At 43.2% G+C, this 19,733-nt stretch overlaps 1 protein-coding gene across 4 annotated transcripts in view; it reads left to right on the plus strand.

Annotated features, from left to right (window-relative positions):
- Positions 1–18,743, plus strand: part of KIAA1328 (KIAA1328 ortholog) — a 154,622-nt gene extending 135,879 nt beyond the window's left edge. For 2 of the 4 annotated variants that reach the window (XM_056542762.1, XM_056542782.1), the window contains one exon: positions 17,475–18,733. In XM_056542762.1, coding sequence (XP_056398737.1) covers positions 17,475–17,691 — 217 coding nt within the window. In that variant the 3' untranslated portion in view covers positions 17,692–18,733. Of the gene's footprint in view, positions 1–17,474 lie in introns of all 4 variants that reach the window. The other 2 variants (XM_056542776.1, XM_056542771.1) reach the window with 2 other exon arrangements.
- Positions 18,744–19,733: the final 990 nt, after the last annotated feature.

The raw sequence follows: 19,733 nt of genomic DNA on the forward strand, positions 1-19,733 counted from the left end.
GGAAAACATGGCTTATCTGGTGACAATGGCACCTTGTCAAGGGTGGGAAATACTAGGCAGCCAAGGGATGGTTAGAAGCAGAAAAAAATGGGAAATTGGGCAAGTCTAAGGATCTCGGCTACCGTAACAAGAACCCTGTTGTGATGTATAAACGGCTGGACAAGTAAAGTCCAAGGTCACAGCACCAACTGAAGACTCTGGATCTATAGAAAGCTGCATTTTTTGGTTCTGTAACCAATATAATACAGCTTTGACGAAATAAAAAATCTTCAGTCGGTAATGTGACCTTGGACTTTACTTGGTATATGGTCTTGCGGATGGGATGGTCGCTTTCACAACAGATGAATCCTGTCTTCCAGTTCTACTGCTTGTATAATTTACTGGGCCAGAGTATCTTCCATATTGGCCCGTCTTGTTCCTTGTATATTGTGTTTAGTACCAACCAAAAGTGCTTTAAGGAAGGTCAACAGCAGATCGTGACAGGACCATGAGCATCCAAGGCTTATTGATGTGTGTGAAGAGTGAAGACTAGCCTATCTAGTCCGATCCCACAGAAGAGCTGCTGTAGAGCAAATTGCTGAGAAAGTTTCTGATGGCTATGGTAGAAAGATGTCTTATTATTATTATTATAATTATTAGATTTCTTTTTATGGAAAGGTGTAACTATAGACTGATTAGAGCTCTCGTGCTGACCTCAGCCCACAGCTGGAAGTGCTTAAAATGGGCAAAATAGCATCAGAACTGGAGCATGAAGCAATGGAAGAAGTCATCCTGATCTGATAAATCACTTTTGTTTTACATCATGTGAATGGCAGGGTGCAAGCCGCTCACTTACCTGGGAAAGAGATGGCACCAGGATGCACTATGGGAAGAAGACAGCCAGTGGGAGCAGTGTGATTGGTAATGTTCTGTTGGAAACCTTGGTTCCCAGCATCATGCGAAGATTACTGTTACACGTACCACCTACCTAAACATTGTACAGACCATGCCCCCCCACTTACTTCATAGTAGTGGGCTCTTTTAGCAGGATAATGCCTGGGCCATACTGCAGACATTGTTGAGGAATGAGGAACATAACAAACAGATCAAGGTGGTGACTGACCTATTACCTAGTTCTCAATCCGATCGATCATCTTTGGGATGTGCTGGAGAAAAAAGTCCAATCCGTGGAGGCCGCACCTCGCAACTCACAGGATTGGCTTCCGACATCTTGGTGTTGATCCAATGTTGATCCCATAGAATTTATCACAGGTCTAGTTAAGTCCAGGCCATCTGTTATGCATACTGGCCATCTACTTTGATGGGACAGTCTCCATTAGAATACGTCTTTTTTAAGGCTATTTTCAATAATCATTTCCATTCAGTTTTTGATGAAAAGGAGGAGAAATATTATGCCAGTTAAGATCAGTGAAAGTGATTCAACTTTATGTATAATGTATTTGTATGTCAGCTATACTGTAGTTTTGAAATATGGAGACATTGGCTATGAGAAAGTTATCATGTTGCACTACAATGGGTCAAGTGACAAAGATATATTATTTTTATTTATTTATTTGGGGTTTGCAGCATTCTGAAAGATCTGTAATAAGGCCATCTGCTGCCCTATACATATCAATGTTATCTATAAATATAATGCATAGCCAGAAGCTAGGGAAGGAATGGCATGGTCTGTATGTTACAGCATGATAAGACTTGATATTTAGAGGTCACAGCACATGATGACGGAGGGAGCTTAGATACCTTTAGCTTGAGAAGAAGACGTGATTATATGTTTCTTTTAAAATTCTATGTATAAGAAATAGATTTAATATGGGGAAATCTGGTCGCAACTGATATATTATCATCTTAGGTTTCAAAGGTTCCATAGCTTATTACAGATCTCCTGATAAGTGGAAGAAAAGAGAGCAAGAATCTGGAGGGTTAAGTAGGTGTGCAGCTCGGAGGAGGCTTAGAAGATAGAGCAGATGGAGATGTATAGGCAGGATTGAAATATATGGGATTTTAGATGTTGGCTCACCGGTAAGAACAGTTTGAGATGGAGAGGACAGGAGAAAAACTTAAGAGATCTATGGAGGACTAAGTGGGGTAGTTGATCCCCATTCCCCCATTCACACTCAGCCACAAGAATGCCTACTAGGGTGGTTTGAATGGAGCAGCGGTCAACTATGTTTCCTGCCACTCCATTCAAAGTTTCTGACCCTGTTGGACCCTCACCAATCTAACGTTTATCTCCTACAGCAGTGGTCTCCAACCCAGTCCTCAAGGGCCACCAACAGTCCAGGTTTTTTTCAGTTACTCCATTGGAATAGAAGAGGGAAAATTTTAAATCCTAAACTGTTGGTGACCTTGAGGACGTGGTTGGGGACCTCTGATTTATAGCATACATGATAAATCCTTCTTGCTCTGTGGTTGTCCATCCTCGTCCAGACAATAGGAAGAAACAGAAGGGAGCAACACTTACAACAAACCAAGTGCAGTTTAATTCCTTGGGTATCTTCTTCGCTTTGATATCCAATTTCCCATGGCAAAAATTTCTGGAATTTCTGCCTGGGATCTCCCATATTACTGCAGTTTGCGGCAAACTGGCTGCTCACAGGGAGAAGCTGAATTTATTTAAAGGGGGCTAGTGCTTTGCTTCTCTGTGTGGAATCAGCAGAAATCACTAGCCCACTTACATCATTGCAGTGCATAGTGTTTTTTTTTTTTTTTTTTTAAACTTATGATTGTAGCCTTAGGCAAGAAATTCAAATTAAAGGGGTATTCCAGGCAAAAACTTTTTTTTATATATCAACTGGCTTCGGAAAGTTAAACAGATTTGTAAATTACTTCTATTAAAAAATCCTAATCCTTCCAGTAGTTATTAGCTTCTGAAGATGAATTGCTGTTTTCTGTCGAACTGCTTTCTGATGACTCACGTACCAGGAGCTGTGCAGCTCCTATGGGGATATTCTCCCATCATGCACAGCTCCCGGGACGTGACCTCACAACAGCTAATAACTATTGGAAGGATTAAGATTTTTTTTATAGAAGTAATTTACAAATCTGTTTAACTTTCCAGAGTCAGTTGAGATATATATATATATATATATATATATATATATATATATATATATAGATATAGATATATATATATATATATATATATATAAGTTTTTGCCTGGAATACCCTTTTAAACTTTTCTTTTAAACTTATTCTTCAAGAAGTTACCCCATGCTGGTTCATTGTCTGTGCAACAGGGTCAAGCACATTGATTGGATTTACATAAGGATATGTTCTCACATCGCAAAATGTTGTGGCGCATTTTATTTTAATTGTGCATTTATGTTCCTAATCTGGAGCCAGAGGAAGAATTTTCCATTGGCATCATCCAATAAGTCATTGCTTTGGATGATGCTGGGAATAGGTGGAATGGATGGGGTTGCCAAATGCTTGTCAAAATTCTGATGCTTATCTGCATTGTCAGCAAAATTAGTGGAGGACCCTGCATTATACAATGCCACATGGGGGACATCCTTTTGTTGTTTATAGGATCCTGTCATTGACCCTCTTATGCCAGGTTCACATTAGCATTGAGCTCCGTTCAGAGGAGCTCCATCACAGACTCTGTTCCTGTAGCCAACAACTGATCTGGATGATCTGTTGCACAATGGACACCAACAGTACTCTACTCTACTTTACTCTACACAGGCGTTCTGCTAGGGAGACACCAATAACACAGTACGACAGTCTGCAATCTCTGGCTTTTGATATTACCGAACCACAATAACACACTCGTACCAGCTCATGGACGATTTAGCAAATAAAAATAGTTCTCTTTTCTAGACTACTACTCTTTGTCCTCCTTCCATTTCAATTACACGACATAAATTGGCATTTGAAATTCTGCACTGAAATTTCTCTGGTCTGTTTAAAAGATTTGATAAAATTCCATGCAGATTTTACTGGTGAAAAATCCACTGTAAATCTGCTAACTCGTGCTTTGAGTCCATTCACATGACAGAACTGCCGTTGCAGCAGCGTTGTGTTGTTTTCCATGGGATTCTGCTGCGCCATGCACACTGAATAAATTCTGTGGTGAAATTTTTACCACCGAATTTCCGTATTCTGAACTCTGGCGAAAGAACAAACAAATTTAGTTTTTTCAGCATAATTCTGCGTGGACTGTATTGCTGTCAATAGGGCATGGTAGCGATTAATTTAGGCTGTGCACACGGACTCTGTAGTGTGAATGGGCCCTTATGGTGGCCATAACTTTTTTACTTGCTTCTTTCTCTGTTGTTTCTAAAAAGAGAGGTTCTAGTCTACAGCCACTGATAACCATGGTTGGCCTGGCGCACCTGAAGTCCTGTGGGTCCAGGCTCTGACACCATATGGTCTCTTAAAGAGAACTTGACAACATTTTAATGCTGCCCAAACCATGAGCCTTGGGGACATTCCCCAGATGCTGCTTCTTGAGCCACCAACCTCCTTGATTGGGTATCAGCAGACATCTGTCAATCAAGGCCGGCAGGAGAAGTCGCTGGGGACTACCCTGATGATTTGGGGTTCAGGCAGAATGAAACTCATGACTGGTTCCCAAAAAGGGTTGAGCTAAAGGTCCAGCAGATGACCTACCCATTTGGGGGTGACTTTGAAGCCAATTCATTTCTATTAGATGGTAAAGGAAGCAGTGCCCGGCACTGCACTATAAAATGGTGGTCTTGGTAATTCCGATAATGATAAATGAGAGGATAGATGGGTGGTACGGCAATATCGGGGTACGCTTACATGAAACTGAAGTGTTTGCAAATAATAGAACGAAGAAAAAATAGTAACACGCTCACCCATCGGGGTCAGGGAGAAAATGTAAAGATACAAGCTCAGCCGAACCAAGCGGGCAACCCGTAAAACGGGACCGTCGCACCACGAGCTCGGCTGAGCTCTTATGTTTTTTTCCCCCCTCTATGACCTTTTGTTCCCGACACTTATGAAGGAATAAAAATAGTCTAGCAAGCAAATTACGGGTGAGTGCGTTACTATTTATTCTTCATTCTATCATTTTTATTACACAGTGGTGAAAACTTAGACGTTTTCAGGGTGTATTCAACTTTATTGAATCCACCGGTTCATGGTGAAAAGCACTTTACACGTTTTACAAGCATCTGTATGTTTTTTTTTCCTTTTTCTTATATGCCTCAAAAGGATACATGTGGAAATCTCCTAACAGGACGCGATGTGTTCTGCTCAGCAGCTAATGCGATGTCATCATTAATGGAAGATGAAATTGTCCCTTTCATGTGTGATTAGGAACTCATAGCCTGGAAATGTCCGTGTCTGCGTGTTACATGTGTAAGAGCTTTCACTGTCATACAACATCTGTGTACCAAAGCAGAGAGTGCATCCAATTTATTGTTCTGCTGCCGCTTTAATCTTTATCGGCTCCTCGCATTCTTCACCGGAGCGCTCCCCGCTCTTTGTTCACCGGCTTTTGAAGATATTTTTACAGCCGTCGCGTAATTTATGATTCAAGTCACAATTAGTGAGAGGTGGCGGCAAGACGGAGCAAAAGAGCTTTATATTAGCTGCTTATAGCGCAGATCAGTATCGCTTCAGTCAAATCATTAACCCTTGTCTGTCGCCTCTGCGATCATGCAGAAAATGCTACAAGCATTTGTGTGTGTGTTTATGTAGCAGAGCCGAATATGTTGTATTGTGTACTGATAATGCAATAAATTTACCTACAGTTACAACAGATATTTTTCTTTGATCAGGGTTAGTTACCACTCAAGTGTCCCTACACTTAGGCCTTTTTCATACAGATTCTAATAAAAATTGATTAATGCAGAATCTGCATAAAAAACAAAGGAGTTGAAACTTTGAGCTCTGGTATAGATATTTTCCAATCTAGATACACTGTAAAACCAAAGTCTTTGGCTTAAAGTCCCTGCGTATGCCTTGTCGGATAGTCTGGATACAGGCGTTCTTAGAAATCCATGGTGTGAACATACCCTTATGCCTCGTACAGAACCTAATAGAACAGTGCATGATACAAGAATTCTTGTTTTAAATGATTTTGTCATCTACCACCCCCTTGGTTCTTGCACTAACAAATAACTTATTTTTATGCTTTTCACATGTGAAAATGTCTTCTGCAAATATGTGTGTGTGTGCAGGGATTTAAGATTCTCTAGTCCGAATTCCAAATTACTGAAACTACTGGACGAGAGTCTTGATGGGGGGTTAACTGTGGTTCAAGGTGCAATATAGGACTCCACTTTACTCCCTCTTTAGAGGTAATTTGTGACACAACACTCATAAAGGCACATCCAGGGAAGTCCTCCCCGGCTTGGCAAACAGGATGGCACCGATCCGACCCTAGGCTCAAAATAGATCAGTGAAAGACAGAAAGGTCCTTGTTCAACTTATCCTTTCTTGAAAATACCCTCTTCTTGGAAGTTAAGATAATGTAGGAAGGTATCAACACTATACTTAACTGGATTAGAAATAGCAACTTTAGTGTATATGTGGCCTGTGTAGATGTAGGCCTAGCAATGACTGGAGCTAGCTGAAGTATGTTTGACTCTGACAAAAGCCAGGCTAGAGGAACCTAGAACAGATTCAAGTGAAACTTATGTCCCTATAGGAGAGGGAGGGCTGCATGAATAGAAGTGCATAGCAAAAAAATAAATAAATAAAATATAGAGAGGTAGATAGATAGATACAGGTCAATAATAGGCAGCACACCAAAGTTAGTGCAAATAAAGGTGTTCTTTATTCCATATAAGAGACAACGTTTCAGCGATACCAATGGGGTTTAAATATACCCCTTCATTAGTGACATCATCAAAATTTACATATCACATGACATATTTATAAGTGTGTATTGGTTTAGATAGATATATAGATAGATATAGAGAGAGATCTATAGGAAGCAGCACATCGAGTTAAATGTGACGGGTGCAAGCCAATTGAACCTCGGTGCTCCGGTTCCACTGAATAGGTAAAGGATGAAGGCAGCACATTTATATATATAATATATATATATATATATATATATCTAGGTAAAGAATGAAGGCAGCACACCACAGTAGTAATGTAAAAAAAAAAAAAACGTGAATTTATTCCATGATGTGGATTACAACGTTTCGGCAATCTCTCACCGCCATTTTCAATGGTGGTGAGAGATCGCCGAAACGTAATCCACATCATGGAATAAATTCACGTTTTTTTGGGACTTTACTACTGTGGTGTGCTGCCTTCATCCTTTACCTAGATAGATAGATAGATAGATAGATAGATATATTTGCTATGCAGATTATCACATTTGTAATATTGTGCAGTACTTGATTTACATACTGTCCAGCAACCTTTTATATACTAAAGTCAACCGACAACTCCTTAGTGGGTAGCAGCTGGGACAAAGCATGCGCAAGTATGTATTTACATGCCAGTGAGCAGGCACAGGCCGCACGTTAATCGCAAGTCATGCTCTGATGCCAAAATGATGATGATGGACGCATGGTTCCAGATGCAGGCAACGATTGGTTAACTGGAAGTTGTGTATTTACATAAATACACATACGAGCAAGTCACCTCATGAAGGGGCTCTGGCTTGGTAAGCAATGGGGGGATTGCATCTCAAGTAACTAACAGGATTTGATTGGTATATTTAGTATGGAAAGTGTTTAGGCCAGTTTTTTGTCGCTAGGATGTGAACTCATAACATAGTAGACTATTAAATCCCCCACATAAACAATTGGATGCCATTGCCCAAATAATGCTCTTGATGCTCGTTTAGAGCGAAACATGTTGAGGGAGCATGTTAAAGTTTTAATCAGTTTTTATCCTGTGTGCATGTGTACCTGCATATATATAAAAATTTTGGAGCTAAGGGGAAGATTTATCAAAACCTGTGCAGAGGAAAACTTGCCAGTTGCCCATAGCAACCAATCAGATCGCTTCTTTCATTTTCATGAAGGCCTGTGAAAAATGAAAGAAGTGCTCTGATTGGTTGCTATGGGCAACTGGACAACTTTTCTTCTGCACAGGTTTTGATAAATTTCCCCCTAAATCCCTTTTGATACACTCACACGTACACTGGGTTCTTAACTATTGTGTGTCGAGCACAGAAATTTATTTTTCTTTAATAAAACATAATAAATGTTAATAAGTGTTTTAGCAGCTGTTACACCAAAAAACTTCACAAAGTGAATAAAAATGTATTGTTCTCCAAACGTAATGTGCATAAATGGTAGTGCCATACAGTCTTCTTCTTGAAACAGCTGTATACTGCCTTTCAGATCTCATGTACACTTACATAGTCTGTGGGGTATCTCCTACATGAAACAGCCGTACACTTTCTTTCAGATCTCATGTACACATGCATAGTCTGTAGGATATCCCCTACATGAAACAGCTGTATACTTCCTTTCAGATCTCATGTACACATGCATAGTCTGTGGGGTATCTCCTACACGAAACAGCCGTACACTTACTTTCAGATCTCATGTACACATGCATAGTCTGTAGGATATCCCCTACATGAAACAGCTGTATACTTCCTTTCAGATCTCATGTACACATGCATAGAGTTTGTAGGATATCCCCAACGTGAAACTGCTGTATACTGCTTTTCAGATCTCATGAATGCATGCATACAGTCTGTAGGATATCTACTACATGAAACGGTGTATACTGCCTTTTAGATGGCATGTACACATGCATAGTCTGTAGGATATCGCCTACGTGAAACAGCTGTATACTGCTTTTCAGATCTCATGAATGCATGCATACAGTCTGTAGGATATCTACTACATGAAACGGTGTATACTGCCTTTTAGATGGCTTGTACACATGCATAGAGCCTTTAGGAGGTCACTACCACCGCCACTCTTAGCTACAAAGAAAAAGAGGCAGTGAATGGTCGTTCTGCTCTCTAGCCAACAGGGACCTAAGGTCCTGATTCTTGGCAATGGTGGGAAAGTTGGATCCATTACTTTATAGCCTGAGCAGCATAAGAAAGGATGTTGGGAGCCTATTATTCCATTCGGCTGTCCATTCAGATACCCAGTGTGCTAAAGTGTGCAAGAGCTTCACTACATCCAGTATACAGATATATGCTTCCAGATTCTTTTTATCTCTGAGGATGAAGGAGAATAGAAGAGTCTTCGTTGACTTTGTGTCTGGCATCCTTACAGTAGGACATGGTTTCCCGGCTTGCTGTGTTGTTATATATCATACACCATTACACATACTGTGAGCAGAGCTCAGGTCAGCTTTGTGGAGCAGAGGGGTCAGCGCCAGAGCTCTCCCCCTGCTTGATCATCCCTTTAATAACCAACATCCCCCCCCCCCCCTTTCCTTGTCTCTGTTTTGCTGCCTCAAGTAAAGTTCCGGCTTTGAGCATCTCTTCACAGCTAAAATCTATAAGCCATGATGAAAAACTCTTCTCATTCTAGTTGCCAGTAACTCTATTCCTTACACCCTAGGTCTCCAAACTGTTGACCTTCCAGCTGTTGCAAAACTACAAGTCTCAGCATGGTTTACAACTCTCAGCATAGTTTTGCAACAGCAGGAGGTCCACAGTTTGGAGACCACTGCCCTAGAGGATTTAACTGAGGATCTGAAAGCAGAGACCCCTTCAGTGGGTAATGCACAATGCAGTCCACCGCTGTTGCAAAACTACAACTCCCAGAATGCCCACACAGCCAACAGCTGTCCACAGTTTGAAGACCACTGCCTTATACTCTAGTAACATCAAAAGCTGCAATTCACAGTTCTTCTACCGTAGGGGCATTGTTACCCGAATTATTGTGCTGAAAGACCATGACCCCCTGCCATCTCAAGAGCAGTGGAATCGGAGTGCCCCTTGTAAATGGAGTGGCGGTGCACTTGCTTCATTCCTTGCTTTGGGACTGACAGAGATTGATGTCTGCCATTGCTGTTACTCCCTTAACAATGTATAGTGCACCTCCATTCTTGAGACTTCTGGGGGTCTCTTTGGTTGGACCCCTCAGCCCATCACACATTTATCTCTTACCCTGTGGATAGGTAATAAATGCTGTTAGTGGGCTGACCCCTTAAGTCTTTGAATTATATAACATTTTATTATACTTTGTCTCTTTTCCTCGCCATTTGTAAGAACTCTGCTTGCAGTCAGCGAGTTGCCTGATGAAGCTGCGCATGCGCAGCGAAACGCGTTGCATCTAATAAATCCATTGATTTTACTTGGCTGTCTGATGGTTCCTCTCTGCGCCAGACAAACTCCTGACTCCCTGGTCATTCGCCTTTGATTCTGCAGTCAGCGAATGGGAACTTGCTTAGGGCTTGTTCACATCACGTTTTCTTCCATACGGGAGCGCATACGGCAGGGGAGAGCTAAAACCTTGCGCTCCCGTATGTAATTCATTTCAATGAGACAGCCTGAGTGAAACGTTCGGTCCGGTCGGCTCATTTTTGCGCCGTATGTGCTTTTTCCCCTGACCTAAAACTGTGGTCAACCACAGTTTTAGGTCCGGTTGTAAAAGCGCATACGGCGCAAAAATGAGCCGACCGAACATTTCACTCCAGCCGGCTCATTGAAATGAATTACATATGGGAGCGCATAGAAAGGCATACGGGAGCGCAAGGTTTTAGCTCTCCCCTGCCGTATTTGCTCCCGTATGAGAGAAAACGTGATGTGAACCCAGCCTTATTAACATCTAAAAACTGAAAACACATCCAGATTTGAGACTTCTCACCACTGTTTGTTACAGTTGTATCCTGGCTTGAAATTCCTGTTTGAGGTAAGCAGCAAAAATCTCCCCTCTCCTCCAATCTAGTTTGTCACAATGTATCAGAGCTGAAACAACTTATCAGTAAAGTTAATAATAATAGATACTGAAAATCATTGTCAATGCTTGGTTAGTTGGTGTGCCCGCCTGCATTGTAATTCTGCCTGATTCAGCAAGTAGTGGCCCTCGGGTGAGATCCCCAAGAGCAGGCCGCACCTACCACAGGCCCTCATGTGCTATCCTCTGGAGCAGGCCGCAACTACCACAGGCCCTCGTGTGCGATCCTCTGGAGCAGTCCACTACTACCACAGGCTCCCGGATGTGATCCCCAAGAGCAGGCTGCAACTACCACAGGCTCCCGGACGTGATCCCCAGGAGCAGGCCGCAACTACCACAGGCTCCCGGATGTGATCCCCAAGAGCAGGCTGCAACTACCACAGGCTCCCGGATGTGATCCCCAAGAGCAGGCTGCAACTACCACAGGCTCCCGGATGTGATCCCCAAGAGCAGGCTGCAACTACCACAGGCTCCCGGATGTGATCCCCAAGAGCAGGCTGCAACTACCACAGGCTCCCGGATGTGATCCCCAAGAGCAGGCTGCAACTACCACAGGCTCCCGGACGTGATCCCCAGGAGCAGGCCGCAACTACCACATGCTCCCGGATGTGATCCCCAGGAGTAGGCTGCAACTACCACAGGCTCCCGGATGTGATCCCCAGGAGCAGGCCGCCACTACCACAGGCTCCCGGATGTGATCCCCAGGAGCAGGCTGCTACTACCACAGGCTCCCGGATGTGATCCTCAGGAGCAGGCCGCCACTACCACAGGCTCCCGGATGTGATCTCCAGGAGCAGGCCGCAACTACCACATGCTCCCGGATGTGATCCCCAGGAGAAGGCTGCAACTACCACAGGCTCCCGGATGTGATCCCCAGGAGCAGGCTGCAACTACCACAGGCTCCCGGACGTGATCCCCAGGAGCAGGCCGCAACTACCACATGCTCCCGGATGTGATCCCCAGGAGTAGGCTGCAACTACCACAGGCTCCCGGATGTGATCCCCAGGAGCAGGCCGCCACTACCACAGGCTCCCGGATGTGATCCCCAGGAGCAGGCTGCAACTACCACAGGCTCCCGGATGTGATCCTCAGGAGCAGGCCGCCACTACCACAGGCTCCCGGATGTGATCTCCAGGAGCAGGCCGCAACTACCACATGCTCCCGGATGTGATCCCCAGGAGAAGGCTGCAACTACCACAGGCTCCCGGATGTGATCCCCAGGAGCAGGCTGCAACTACCACAGGCTCCCAGATTTGATCTCCAGGAGCAGGCCGCAACTACCACATGCTCCCGGATGTGATCCCCAGGAGCAGGCCGCAACTACCACATGCTCCCGGATGTGATCCCCAGGAGCAGGCCGCAACTACCACATGCTCCCGGATGTGATCCACAGGAGCAGGCCGCAACTACCACAGGCTCCCGGATGTGATCCCCAGGAGCAGGCTGCAACTACCACAGGCCCTCGTGTGCGATCCTTTGGAGCAGGCCGCAACTACCACAGACACCCGGATGTGATCCCCAGAAGCAGGCTGCAACTACCAGAGGCCCCAATGTAAACAATTGATGTTCATTCCATTTGTACTGTAATTCTGTCTGATCCATCTAGTAGAGGGCTCCTGGTGTGCACCCGGAAGCAAGTTGCATTTACCAGAGGGCCCTGGCCGTGATATCCAGGAGTAGGCCACAACTACCGGAGGCCCTAGGACCACGCCTGGGAGCAGGCCGCTACTAGCAAAGGCCCTGGTGTGCCATAAGAAGGCTGCAAATCCTAAACGCCTCTACCTGCCCGGGTATGGTAAAAGTTGTAGTTTTGAGACAGCTGAAGGCACACTGCTCTACTCTTTGACCTTGAAATACTTCAGTTTCCCTGCTGTTGCACGTCAAGTGACCAAAATACAAATTTCCCCATGGATGTCGATTGCAGCAGAAAAGGTAAATTTTCTACATTTTGCACCGTGTCAAAAAAAAATCATTCTTCTTTGTTGCCTCCTCTACATTCAACACCGTATGGAGCCTTGTCTAACACCGAAAGGGTTAAGCATTCCCGGAAAGCGTCCCTATTATCTCCTTGTGGAATCCGATGCAAGAGACGTGGCGCGTCACTTGTTTTCTCGCTGTGATCTTATCCGTACATGTGACCCGTGTCAACGGCAGAGCAGGCTCAGAGCTGACAGTAAATTGCAGAGCCGTGCGGCCTAACCCTCCTGACACCTCCGCGCTCCATACCTGCCAGGCAAGCCGGCGTTGTTTACCCAGGCTCCAGTCTTTGCCTCTAATTGGCCGCTCCCCTCAGAAAAAAATAAATAAAACCGCAGCCACTTGTCAACTTGCTTAGACCCTTGCGTGAGGTTAGATAGCTGTGTGCTTTGTGGAAATGCCATGGAGCCGAGCTGGCAGCATAATAAAGGACACTTTATAAGCCATTTAGAAAAAAATATATATATATTAAAAATGACTCTCCGAGACAGGTGCATGAGCCGCCAGTCCTTAGTCACTCTCTACAGACATCACTCGGGGCTCTCAAAAAAAAGGGAGCCATGGTGAATGTTTTGTTTATGGCTTATTAGTAGAAGTTGACAGTACGGGGGGAATAGGGGGACTATATCATATTTCACTGTGGGGCTACAGGAACATGTTGGTGTGAAAAATGGAAAATGGAGTTTGTTGCTATTGTTGTGAAACACCTAAAGGGTTAACAAACTTTATGAATTAGAATACTTTGGGGTGTGCAGTTTTTATAATATGGTCATTAATGGTGGATTTGTTACAGGAAGGCCCTTCAAATCCACATCAAACTGAACTGGTCTAAGAAAAATTCAGCTTTTGAAGCCCTCTAATGTCTTGAGAAAGTAAAAACATGTCAACTTTATGATGCAAACATAAAGTTGACATATTGTGTATGTGAATCAATATATAATTTATTTGGCATGTCGGTTTTCCTTACAAGCAGAGAGCTTCAAAGTTAGAAAAATGCTAAATTTTTCACCAAGAAATGAGGAGTATCAATGAAAATTTACCACTATCTCAGAATCAATATGATAAGTAAAAGCATCTGAGTTATTGCATAAAGTGACACAGGTCACTTAAGGCCGAAATGGGCTAAGTCCTTAAGGGGTTAAGTTGATGCACAATCGGGCATATTTACAAAGACACTCTTAAGATTGATGCAGATTTTATGTCACAATTCTTTAGATGCTTTGACTGATTTTACACCACTTATTAGTTTGTTTGTGCCAGAATTTTGTGTCAAAATGTGGTCAAAGTTTTGGCACATGATTTTGCATCACAAACCACACCCTTTTACTGGAAAGCTACACACCTTAGATATGTAAAAAGTGTCTAAAACACAGTGACAGTGGAAATGTAGTGGATAGGGGAGTGACTGAACAGGTGTCTCTTCTAGCACTCTGCCCGTCAGGTGGATGGGGAGAGTGATTGAACTTGTGTGTTGTGTCCTCCAGCATTCGGCTTAGTAGGTGAATGGGGAGTGTGACTTAAAATCTGTGTCCTCCAGGGGTGGCCCTTCTGCTCCACGGGAGGTTTCTGTCCTCTCTGAGCTCTCCTTAGGACACCTGCATTACGGTTTGACAGGTGTACCGCCCTAGTCAAACTCCCGACCTGCGACTCTGTAGATGGACGGGGAGAGTGACTGATCATTTGTGTCCTTTAGCACTAAGCTCTGCATGTGGATGGAGAGAGGGACTGAGCTTGTGTGTCCTCCAGCACTCAGCTCAGTAGGTAGACTACTAAGCGTGTGTGTTCTCCAGCACTCAGCTCAGTTGATTAATGGGGAGAGTGAGTGAGCATCTGTGTCCTCAAACACTCAGCTCAGTAGGTGGATGGGGAGAGTGACTGAGCATGTGTCTCCTCTAGCACTCAGCTAAGTAGGTGGATTAGGAGAGTGACTGAGCATGTGTGTCCTCTAGCACTCAACTCAGTAGGTAGATGGTGACAGAGACTTATTGTGTGAATATGTACAGTTTTTGGTGTATACCCTTTATCTTCCTGTATGCAAGCCAGCCGTTTGTGCCTCGTACACACATTAAGGACATATAAGCCTGAATGCAGCTCTGGTTGTGACCAAAGTATAAAGCACATTTTAAATTCACTCCATTATATGCTGAAGTTTCTTTGATAAACTGGTGTCTATATCTGGAGCTTTTAAGGGCCATTTCCAGATTTCTTTTCTTTGTCAGAGCACTTTGAGCGAACGTGTCCCTCTTCCACCCCCTCCCTCCATGTCCAGGTATGTGGTGAGGCCATCGTATTATTCAGCGCTGCCTCATTCAGCTACAATGGGAGAGCTCTGCAGTTCTGCTTCACCCACTTTGCACAATGTGAGGTGATTGTGGTGAATAATGCCCCTTAATGTGCTCATGCCTCCTTTTTTATCATTGTAAAATGATTGTATTGATTTGTGGATCTAATATATGGTCTGGAGGACCTGTCCCCATTTCTCCACATGGTGCCATTCACTGCTCTTTCATTAAATCTCCCCCTCCCTCCCCCGCAGCTCATGCATTCTGCACATTGAGCAGTTGTATTGGCCACATCATATAAATTCCAGGTTATTACTTCTCTCATCCTCGCATTCTGCTCCCGTGTCAGTATATTGAGGTGATGGGAAACTATGGCTCTGTGTTCCTTGGGTTACTCCACCTCAAATAGTCTTCACTTCTCAGGTCACCTGCTTTTAGTCCTAATCAACCCAACCAAGTGTAAACTGATGAGGGTAAATGGCGGCATTATTGGACCAGAAAAAGACAAACATTTGTAGATACAATATAGTTATCTGAATAAGAGCGATCCGCAGCAGAACACTTACGCCATGTGTGAACCTGGCCATACCTTCCATTCACATCCAGATTTGAGTTTGTTTTCGGTTAGCGCTGATAACGTCCTGCATGTTCAGCATCTGTACTGAATTATTTTTCTCTATTTACATATGGAAGATAGGGTATGCAAAACAGCTTAATCATGTGACCTTTTCAGGTAGCTGTCCCTAAACATAAGTAACAGACATAGAAACCACAACTAGCCCTAGTAACTCAAGTACAGAGTAGTGTAGCATGGAGTCTTCAGTTAATCTGGCTTAGCAGTTATCATCTATCCACTGGAGGACAAATATCTGGTTTGATCGCTAAAGTTGGGGGACCCCAGTCCTCTGTCACCTGTCTACGTTAAGGCTGGCTAGGGGTAATTTGAATAGAATTTGAAGGTCATACATGTGCCACTGATATTCAGACTCTCTGGCACCGTTGTTTCAACAAATTTAGCATAAATTAATAGTACAAGACATACTAGAAGCTCACTGAGGGATTATAGTAAATGCTGCCCATACAGGTCTATGGAGAGGGAAGGGGTGAGGAGTGATCTGGCAAGGGGAGTGACTTCAGAGTGAAGAAACACAAAGACTGCAAAGACTATACAAGCAAACTGTAAATAATAGATCTCACCCCAGGGCTTGATACATAGCTTATACTTCTCAGTACCTCTGTGTAATTTCCCCCATGTTGCTGTTGCTTTTGAGGGTTAACCTATAGGAGGTGCATAATCCTCTTATGTATGTGTGCAGTTTAAGGGAGACATAATAGCAGCTAGTCTACACCCACTAGCTCAGGAACAACTGAAGATTAGAGGTCAAACTTGCAGAGGGGAAAACTGGTGAAAAATACCATATAAAAGTTATATAATGGTCAGAAGGAGTGTCAGCCTATCCTAAAAAGTCACCTGAAATGACAGCTACACTTTTGGTCACAATGGATGTTTATCAATACCAAATCAGAATGTCTGTACTCTTAACTGTGGGCCATAAAGTTTGCTGCCACCATGATGGGCTTTACAGAAACTTGACAACCTGGCACAATGTAGGAATGTCATCTTCAGAGTGGGTTTTTATGATGCTTTAGTATAAATGTGTAAATATTCTGTGTCTTGACGTCAAATAGTTTGGAATTTCTAATAATCCGGCATGCCCAGAACCATTTGGCTGCATTTACACCAGCCAAAGACAAATTCAGCTCTGCTGTATTATATGCAAAAAAAAGTCAGCACCTCCACTATCAAGTATGGCAGCCTTGGAGGTATCCTCTCTACCCCGATGGCACGGGGAGCAGGTGAAGAGGGTAGATGAGGACCGGCAATGCGGTAACGATTGTCTCAGATGATGTGCAGGGTTTTCTTAACACCAGGCGCGTTTTGGGGAGCTGCGTCCCCTTTTTCAATGGTGGAGGTTCAGGAAGATACTGTTTGCACTGTCCCATTGCCCCACTTTCATTGTCTCATTGTCCAATTGTTGAAGTGCAATATCACTGTTTATATTTTATATTTTTTTGTATGTTATACCATTGTAAACATTTTATCTAGTGACCAGTCTGTGACAAGGGCCCTGCCGCATACCTCACATCATTTTCTATATAAATGTCATTATTTTATGTTATTTTAGACACGTTTTCTTTCTTTCTCTTCTTTCTAATTTTTGACCATATCTTTTACTCTTACGCGGGTATGTGCAATGCAGTATCCTCGGTACAGGTTTTCCCTCTTTTTTTTACGTTGAGCTCCCATATTTTTTGTATATTTTCAATCATATATATTTAATTTTTATTACTTTACTGCTATATAAACACTATTTGAATTTGACATCCTTGTCCCATTTCCTCCAGGTATGAGACTTCTCTCATCAACATACTTGAAGCCATCAGCCCCATTTCTTCAGAGAGACGACAGCCACAGCACAGGGAGCTTTATGACTTCAGTATCCTCAGCCCAACCCCCCGCGGTAATTCTAAGTCATTCCAGCCACCAGTCAGGAGACATGATCCTCCCAGTGTGGAGCCAGAAGAGCGAGAGATGCTGGAGGAGATCTTCTTCATCTGCTGATGGGCAGCAGAGCATAGAGCTAAATCAGACTGTCTTCTGCAATCGCTGCTGGGTAAACATCTCGCCCGGGATGCCATGAAGTTCTCCATAGAGGCCTCAGGCGTCCTGTAGACATACATGGAAATTAAGAGGTTGTTTGGATCCATTTATGAGGGTTTGTATGAAGCAGCAGCAAGGAGCCACAATCCCAGCGGTGCCTTAAAGCTCCTGAAACCCTCCCGTAATGATGAACTAGTATGGAGTGGTTTTTTTTCTTTGTTTTTTTCCTTTTTAAATAATTTATTGAGCAGATTTGCGTGTGAACACATAGATACTTATGGCAGTATTTTCTACTATGCTCATTTATGGTATTAGACACAGATGGGTATTCTCCAAGCTGTATCCTAATGTCCAATAACCCAGAAGTGTACACATGGAAACTAATCCAGAGCCTAATGCCATTAATGCAATCACCCTATTTGCACTTTTTATTATTTTTTTTAATCATAGTTCTGTAATTTTTCTGACTTTATGATATTAAAGGGTGTATATTTACCATTTATATCTAAGTATAAGCTACATACAAAATTCTGCTTGCAAATGCATAATATTACTAACTTTTTACTGATCCTGAGTTACATCCTGTATTATACTCCAGAGCGAAACTCCATATTCTGCTGGTGGGTCACTGTGTACATATATTACATTACTTATCCTGTACTGATCCTGAGTTATATCCTTTCTTATACTCCAGAGCTGTACTCACTATTCTGCTGGTGGAGTCACTGTGTACATTTCATTACTTATCTAGTACTGATCCTGTTTCATTCTGTATCATACCCCAGAGCTGTATTCACTATTCTGCTGGTGGAATCACTGTGTACATACATTACATTACTTATCCTGTACTGATCCTGAGTTATATCCTGTATTATACTACAGAGCTGTACTCACTATTCTGCTGGTGGGGTCACTGTGTACATACATTACATTACTTGTCCTGTACTGATCCTGAGTTATATCCTGTATTATACTCCAGAGCTGTACTCACTATTCTGCTGGTGGAGTCACTGTGTACATACATTACATTACTTATCCTGTACTGATCCTGAGTTATATCCTGCATTATACTACAGAGCTGTACTCACTATTCTGCTGGTGGAGTCACTGTGTACATACATTACTTGTCCTGTACTGATCCTGTTACATTCTGTATCATATTCCAGAGCTGAACTCTCAGGTCGTTATTGGAAACAATATGCTTGCCGTTAGTTCCTGAGCTTCTATAATACAGGGGACAGTTAGTTTTACATACATAAGATGACTGTACAGTGCCTGGTATGAAGACAACCCTTTATGAAATGCACACCTAGACATTTCAGCTCTGAAGCTTAAAGAATTGTTAATGCAGTTTAGCGGTATGTATGAGTCTGTAACTACGTAAGTGTTTTGGCGCCCAACTGTATCATGCATAAAATATTCCAGTATCCTGTGCTAATCACAATGGACAGAAATGTACGTCCTGATGCGCACCAGGATGTACATTTATGTCCTGTACATGACGCGAACACCGGAGCGATCACGCCAATGTCCGCCATTAACCCCTCAGATGCCATGATCAATACAGATCAGGGCAGTGTGGTAATTGTAATGTCTGCATCTTGCAAGGCCATGGAGCAAGTCAGTGCCCCACTCGCCAAAGTTTGGGCATTGCTCAGTACAGTCAGGTGTCTTTGGCAGGGTGGAACCATATGTAGCATGGTGCATTATTTTATATTGGGTCTCCCACCACGTCACATTAATGATAGCCTTCCCGACTTTTGCCCAAACCTCCAGAATAGGTAGTATCAGAGATTCTTTCCCAGTTTATGTTTCCATTATTTAAATGAGGCAGCTGCAGTGTCCCTACCTCCTTTTCTAATAAGATGTCGATAGAGAAAAGAGAGAGAGTGGTATGGTGAGTTAGTAGTTACTAAACAATCAAATGAAGTGGGTTTACATTATTTGGAGATATCAAGCAATCTAGGCCTGAAAAAAGGGATAGAAAAGGGTTACCCTATTGC

Source organism: Hyla sarda, chromosome 1, assembly GCF_029499605.1.
Source record: "Hyla sarda isolate aHylSar1 chromosome 1, aHylSar1.hap1, whole genome shotgun sequence".
NCBI classification, from domain to species: Eukaryota; Metazoa; Chordata; class Amphibia; order Anura; family Hylidae; genus Hyla; species Hyla sarda.